The sequence below is a fragment of the Sinocyclocheilus grahami genome, unplaced genomic scaffold, assembly GCF_001515645.1.
Source record: "Sinocyclocheilus grahami isolate Dianchi unplaced genomic scaffold, SAMN03320097.WGS_v1.1 scaffold1622.1, whole genome shotgun sequence".
In the NCBI taxonomy this organism is placed as follows: Eukaryota; Metazoa; Chordata; class Actinopteri; order Cypriniformes; family Cyprinidae; genus Sinocyclocheilus; species Sinocyclocheilus grahami.
In genome coordinates, this window is record NW_015506801.1 from 169,150 (window position 1) to 177,373 (window position 8,224).

Consider the following 8,224-nt stretch of genomic DNA (forward strand, 5'->3'; position numbering starts at 1 on the left):
AGAGTGTGTGTGTGTGTGTGTGAGAGAGAGAGAGTGTGTGTGTGAGTCTGTGTGTGTGTGTGAGAGAGTGTGTGTGTGTGTGTGTGTGTGTATGTGTGAGAGTGTATGTGTGTGTGTGAGAGAGTGAGAGTGTGTGTGCATGTGTGAGTGTGTGTGTGAGAAAGTGAGTGTATGTATGTGTGTGAGAGAGTGTGAGAGTTCATGTGTGTGCGAGAGTGTGTGTGCGAGTGTATGTGTGTGAGAGAGTGTGAGTGTATGTGTGAGAGTGCATGTGTGTGTGTGAGAGTGCATGTGTGAGTGTGTGTGTGTGTGTGAGAGTGTATGTGTGTGTGTGAGAGAGTGAGTGTGAGGTGCTCCAGGCTCACATATTATTAATTAGGGCTGGGTTTTGACACAAATTTCACGATTCGATTTGATTCAGTATGGATTATTTTAGTCAGTTGGTACTACATTACTATAATATTGAAGTTTAAAATTGACTGATTTGTTAAAATTACACTTAATTAAGTTTTTAAAATAATAAAGTTACAATTACATAATAATATTTCTACTTCAATTAGTTTTTTTTATATATATATATATATATATATAAAAAAAACTAATTGAAGTAGAAATATTATTATGTAATTGTAACTTTATTATTTTAAAAACTTAATTAAGTGTAATTTTAACAAATCAGTCAATTTTAAACTTCAATATTATAGTAATGTAGTACCAACTGACTAAAATAATCCATACTGAATCAAATCGAATCGTGAAATTTGTGTCAAAACCCAGCCCTAATTAATAATATGTGAGCCTGGAGCACAAAAGCAGTGTTGAGTCGCTGGGGGATATTTGTAGCAATAGCCAACAATACATTGTATGGGTCACAATTATACATTTCTCTTTTATGCCAAAAATCATTAGGATATTAAGTAAAGATCATGTTCCTTGAAGATATTTTGTAGATTTAGATCAAAACTTAATGTTTGATTAGTAATATGCATTGCTAAGAACTTCATTTGAACAACTTTAAAGATGATTTTCTCAATATTTAGATTTTTTTGCACCCTCAGATTCCAGATTTTCAAATATTGTCCTATCCTAACAAACCATACACCAATGGAAATATTATTTATTTAGCTTTGATGTATGCACCTCAATTACAAATGGACCCTTCTGACTGGTTTTGTGCTCCAGGGTCACATATAGTAATTATATTAAGAAAAGAATTGGAGGAGAATATGCAACGATGCTCTGTGATTTTTCTTTGGAATCTTCAGAAAAACTCGAAATCAACTCTGCTGACTCTATTGTTTTCAAACTGCTGTAGCTCAAGTCATTTTTTGTCAGATTCCTACAAGTCATATATCATTTTGAAGGTATTCTAATGTAGAATTCACTCTCTATAGATATATTTTTTACAAAAACACATGGATTCACTAGAGGAGGCCTTTATTCTCCCCCTGGAGCCGTGTGAGGCATGTTTTAATATGGATGGATGCGCCTTATTTGACTACTTTTGGACTGTTGAACAAAAACACCCACCCATGCCATTACAAAGCTTGAAAGAGCCGAACTGTTCCATGCGTTTCCACTGCAGAAAAGGTTGTTCCGAGCTGGAACTGACTTCTTTCATATTTATTGACCAGTATGCAGAAAACTACATCAGTTTATCATCATAAACACAGACGTTTTTATCTTAAGTGAACGTAAACAGATGAGAAAGAAAAGGCTTGTGTAACAAGTATTTGTAGATCTGCGTGCGTTCGGTGTTAAAGAGACAGCAGCCTAATAAATATGCGCTGCTTGTCATAATCAGAGAACAAAAGAAAATCATTCACTCATATTGACTGAATATCTTTAATAACTTTAATCTATATTTTATTTATGAAAAGAAAACCATGCAGTGTTTTTTAACTTTTAATTACAGTTTCTGTACCTGAAATTTGGTTCAGTTGTATTTATTGATGATATTGCTAATTAATTTGTTTTTTTTACCTATTTAATACTTGTCTTTAACACTTTAATATTTGACATTTGTATTAGTCTAGTTGTTTTTGCTGTGGTGTTTTTGTTAAAAGCATGAGCAAAAGATTATCTAGTAGGCTGCTGATTTTTGCTCGTGTTATTCAGCTGCAGCAGAATGCTTTGTTTTTTCATTTGTTTGGTCACACTTTACGAAAAGGTTGTTCCGAGCTGGAACTGACTTCTTTCATATTTATTGACCAGTATGCAGAAAACTACATCAGTTTATCATCATAAACACAGACGTTTTTATCTTAAGTGAACGTAAACAGATGAGAAAGAAAAGGCTTGTGTAACAAGTATTTGTAGATCTGCGTGCGTTCGGTGTTAAAGAGACAGCAGCCTAATAAATATGCGCTGCTTGTCATAATCAGAGAACAAAAGAAAATCATTCACTCATATTGACTGAATATCTTTAATAACTTTAATCTATATTTTATTTATGAAAAGAAAACCATGCAGTGTTTTTTAACTTTTAATTACAGTTTCTGTACCTGAAATTTGGTTCAGTTGTATTTATTTATGATATTGCTAATTAATTTGTTTTTTTTTACCTATTTAATACTTGTCTTTAACACTTTAATATTTGACATTTGTATTAGTCTAGTTGTTTTTGCTGTGGTGTTTTTGTTAAAAGCATGAGCAAAAGATTATCTAGTAGGCTGCTGATTTTTGCTCGTGTTATTCAGCTGCAGCAGAATGCTTTGTTTTTTCATTTGTTTGGTCACACTTTACATTAGGGCTTCATTAGTTACCATAAACTGTCAATGAAAAATTCTTCAAAACATTCATTAATCTCAGGCAATTCCAATACTTAATAACACGTTGTTGTTAAAATCAAATGTTGCAACTGTGTTATTTAATGAACTAACAGTTGTATTTTTGAACAAAGATTAATAACTTCTGTAGCAAATGTAGCTATAGCTCATGCATTAACTAAGATTAACTAATGAGATCTTATTGTAAAGAGATACCTATTGGTCTTCATCATTCTTTAGCACTTTAATCTGTGTAAAATGTGTAACTTTATACTTTTCCGTGTATTGCTTTATTGTACTTAAATGTTCAGTAATATTTGTTAGAAGAACGAAGTTATTAAACCTGTTATACTGTATTATGACAACACTTTTTTGCAATTATAATACCCAGGGCTCGCAAAATCTCTAGCCCGACGTCCCGGGGCTATTGTGCTTTCCAGTCGGGCTACCTTAAATACAGATCTCCCGCGGGTCCTTAAACACTCCTAAAGTGAGTTGTATCAAACTTAAGGCCATAAAAAGTTTTAAATACGTTAAATGGTGTAAGAGATGTCTTAATTATAATTTCAAGAGGTCTTACAGTTGGGGACGGAAAGACGAGAGTCGCGAAACGGCTGGATTAAACTTCAAAAGGCAATGATGTCATTGAATAAATGTGAGCGCTGCACGTTTCGCGTTAAAACGCGGTGCGGGTGTCTTTATTTGAATGTATCTGAAGGCAACCGACTGTCCTCAGAAACGTGTCATGGGTATTTTAATTTCATTTGATCTATAATTCCTGCTAAAGCAGCGTTTATGAGCGCGGAGCTGCTTTGTGTGCAGCAGTTACTGGGGAAACCGCTATATTTCAGCTCCTAAAGCGCTACCTCGTGGCAGAGAATGAATATGCATTTCCAACAAGCCTTTCTTTGCGTTTATGGTCAGATCAATGCAAATATCAACTCATGTTTTTAAGCAGCAAACACATAGTGTTGTAAATGAGAAAGAAGTTAATGTGCCTTCTAAAAATCTAAACAATTAAGACAGTAATATTTATATGATTTAAATTAACAATTTATATGCTTGATTTATCCCTTTTCATAAAAATGGTCTAAAGACTGAAATGCTGTTGTATAAGATTTTTGTGAAACCCTGTATCTGAACTGTAAATCATGTAATTTCATGGCTCAATACTGTATGTTACCACAGACATTGTCCAACCCCACTCATACGGTGTTCATTTTACTTGTGCAGCTCTTAAAATGGGTCATAAATCGCCTTATATTAATTAAAAAAAATTCTGCAGATACCCTGTAAATAGTGAAATACAATTCCTTCCTTCATATTTGTTGATATTTGTGTATTGAAAATATTTTTGATTGACATTTAAACTCCTATCTGATTTTCTATATTAAAAAAAAAGGTATTTTTTTTTATTTGGGCTAGTTAAATAAATTTTCGGGCTACCAAAATCTGAAGAGTACCTGCCCGAAGAGCTACCAGGGATTTGGACACCGTGATAAAAGCATTAGCAATGAATCGCCTGTGATGGGGTGAAGTGCGAGTGGGTCAGATCACCTGCACCTGCAGCGAGAGCTGTCTGCGGGCGTAGTCGGCCTGGTTGTGGCGCGTGAAGTCGTCGCTGTAGCTGTGCGAGTGCACGATGTTGGGCTGCACCAGGCTGTTCTGTGAGCGCAGGGCCGACAGATCCTCGCTGCGGGAGAAGCCGCTGTGAGCGAAGGACGGCACGTGTCCGTTCTCCGGCTCGGGCGGCAGCAGCAGCGGCGGCGGGGGGGTGTGGTACTGCGGCCCGTCGGACGCCAGGTGGAACAGAGGGTTCTGGAAGGACAGAGGCACCTGCATGGCAGCCGCCTGAGACAGCGAGTCCGTGGCCAGGCCGCCCGAGTGACTCAGACGCAAACCGCCCGACACGTTGGAGCCGCCCGAGACACGCCCTCCGACCCTGAGAGGGGCCCCGGCGAGAGACCCCTGGGACGAGTTCAGCAGGTCGTTCACCGAGTGCAGGTTGGACACGCTGTTGATGCGAGAGTCCTGCAGGTCCATCATAGAAACACTCTTATTCACACTGAGAACCTGACGAGAGACGCACACCACCAGAACATTGGAGAACCACACGCCAGCATCAGTCTCCAGGAGTCGAGCACACAACATTAATATGCTATTATGCAATCTTTATAATAAATGTTACATTTATAATGAAAATTTGTAAATTGTAATTAATAGTGCTGTCAAACGATTAATCGCATTTAAAATAAAAGTTTTTGTTTACATAGTTATGTATATATAAATACACACACATACAGTATATATTTTGAAAATATTTACATGTATATATTTATATTCATAGAATTTGTATTATAGATAAATGTTTAATATATAAATGTTACACATTTATCTTAAATATATACACATGCATGTGTGTGTATTTATATATACATAATAAATATACACAGCACACACACATATAGTTTGTAAACAAAAACTTTTATTTTGGATGCGATTAATAGAGGTTAACTGTTTGACAGCACAAGTAATTAATAAAAATAATCATTATAATATTAATATTACAGTAATTATAACACATATTCATTAAAATGAACATTACACATTATTGTAATGGACATAGTAAATATCCATTAACATGAATATTTATTTTACTTATTATACACATTCAAACTGAGATATTTAATACATTTATAATAATATTAAAATTTGTATTACTAATCATTATAATATTATTAATGATATTTATTATAAATATTACAATGCTTATAATACTTATTCATTAAAATAAATATTTATTCTACATTATATGCATAATAAATATCCATTAATAAGAATATTTATTATACAACTTACATATACATACATACATTGATATTTTTAATAATAATAATAATAGTATTAAAATTAGTATTACTAATAATTAAATTACAACATTACTACTAACAATATTTATTATAAATATTTCAACACTTAGAATACATATGTATATGTATTATAAATATCCATTAATATTAATATTTAAATTGTAATATTTATATATTTGTGTGTGTCTCTGTCTGTGTGTGTGCGTGTGAGCGTGTGTGTGTTTGAGTGTGTCTCTGTTTGTGTGAGTGTGTGCGTGCATGTGTGAGTGTGTGTGTGTGTGTGTCTGTCTGTGTGTGCGTGTGTGTGTGTGTGGGTATGTGTGTGTGTGTGTGCACCTTGGGGTCTGGTTCGGTGATGTCAGAGCTGCTCGTGCAGTAGGCGGGGCTTGAGCGTGCGAGAGGTGGGCGGGTCACGTAGAAGACGTCTTTGTTTCCACGGAGATCTCGCTCGGAGAACGCAGCCATTCCAGGGTGAGAGAGAATGCCGCTGCTGGAGAGACCGGCTGTTGGAGACGGCAGACGAGAGATATCTATGGAGCTACACACACACACACACACACACACACACATCAGTCTGATAAATCCTAGCGAACATGTCTCTATAGAATATAAACCTCCATCCCAGTAAGACCATGGCACTTTGCCGTTACTGTACTGTGCTTCAGAGCGAGCGACAGTCAGTCAGTCACCTGTTGAGGTCTCTCATCATGAGGCTCTGGAAGTCGTTGGTGGCGAGGCGGCTGAAGGTGGGCCGGGTCAGGTGGCGTTCGGGCGGCTGGTGACTCGCCTGACGGTGCAGCTGTGGGTTCCTCAGCGCCACGCTGATGTCATTCAGTAACCGCGGCAACGGCCCCAGCTTCAGGATGGCGTCCTGAAGAAACGCAAACACTTGAGCGCTCCGAGACTCACACACACAGGCGTTAAGACGAACGGCGCAGCCATACCAGTGTAAGCGGGAAAAAAGGTGAAAAAATTGCGCGGATCGGGGAAAGATATTTTAGCTCTTTTGTAGTTACTAAATTATTTTTTATTATCTTATATGTCCAAAACTGTAATTTTTCACAAAAAACTAAAATAAAACATTTTTAACATCGTTGCAACATTTTACAAAAATCAAGATTGAGTATTATTTGGTCAAAATCCCATGTTATAAAAGATGAAGTGCTATGCAGGCTATTTAAGACAATATTGGCTGATTAGACGGCAATGCTGAGCTAAAATGTGAGCCTGCAGCACAAAAGCAGTGTTAAGTCGCTGGGGGATATTTGCAGCAATAGCCAACAATACATTGTATGGGTCACAATTATACATTTCTCTTTTATGACAAAAATCATTAGGATATTAAGTAAAGATCATGTTCCATGAAGATATTTAGTAAATGTCCTACCGTAAATATATCAAAACTTAATGTTTGATTAGTAATATGCATTGCTAAGAACTTCATTATTGTAATGGACATAGTAAATATCCATTAACATGAATATTTATTTTACTTATTATACACATTCAAACTGAGATATTTAATACATTTATAATAATATTAAAATTTGTATTACTAATCATTATAATATTATTAATGATATTTATTATAAATATTACAATGCTTATAATACTTATTCATTAAAATAAATATTTATTCTACATTATATGCATAATAAATATCCATTAATAAGAATATTTATTATACAACTTATACATACATACTTATACTTACAACATATACATACATATTAACACATACATACATTGATATTTTTAATAATAATAATAATAGTATTAAAATTAGTATTACTAATAATTAAATTACAACATTACTACTAACAATATTTATTATAAATATTTCAACACTTAGAATACATATGTATATGTATTATAAATATCCATTAATATTAATATTTAAATTGTAATATTTATATATTTGTGTGTGTCTCTGTCTGTGTGTGTGCGTGTGAGCGTGTGTGTGTTTGAGTGTGTCTCTGTTTGTGTGAGTGTGTGCGTGCATGTGTGAGTGTGTGTGTGTGTGTGTCTGTCTGTGTGTGCGTGTGTGTGTGTGTGGGTATGTGTGTGTGTGTGTGCACCTTGGGGTCTGGTTCGGTGATGTCAGAGCTGCTCGTGCAGTAGGCGGGGCTTGAGCGTGCGAGAGGTGGGCGGGTCACGTAGAAGACGTCTTTGTTTCCACGGAGATCTCGCTCGGAGAACGCAGCGATTCCAGGGTGAGAGAAAACGCCGCTGCCGGAGAGACCAGACGTGGGAGACGGCAGACGCGAGATGTCTATAGAGCTACACACACACATACACAGAGTCACACACAAACACACGCACACGCGCACACACACACACACAGAGATATACACACACACAAAGACAGACACACACGCACACAGAGACACACACACGCACGCACACGCGCGCACACACACACACACACACAGAGATATACACACACACAAAGACAGACACACACGCACACAGAGACACACACACGCACGCACACGCGCGCACACACACACACACACAGAGATATACACACACACAAAGACAGACACACACGCACACACAGACACACACACACACGCACCCACGCGC

General features: G+C 36.5%; 1 protein-coding gene across 1 annotated transcript in view; it reads right to left on the minus strand.

Moving 5' to 3' along the window:
- Window positions 1–8,224, minus strand: part of LOC107571621 (ras/Rap GTPase-activating protein SynGAP-like) — a gene marked incomplete at its 5' end in the record, with an annotated part of 86,500 nt that overhangs the window by 13,630 nt on the left and 64,646 nt on the right. Inside the window, 4 exons of the mRNA XM_016257954.1 lie at window positions 4,232–4,243; window positions 4,320–4,841; window positions 5,975–6,176; window positions 6,328–6,509. Coding sequence (XP_016113440.1) covers window positions 4,232–4,243; window positions 4,320–4,841; window positions 5,975–6,176; window positions 6,328–6,509 — 918 coding nt within the window. The remainder of the gene's footprint in view (window positions 1–4,231; window positions 4,244–4,319; window positions 4,842–5,974; window positions 6,177–6,327; window positions 6,510–8,224) is intronic.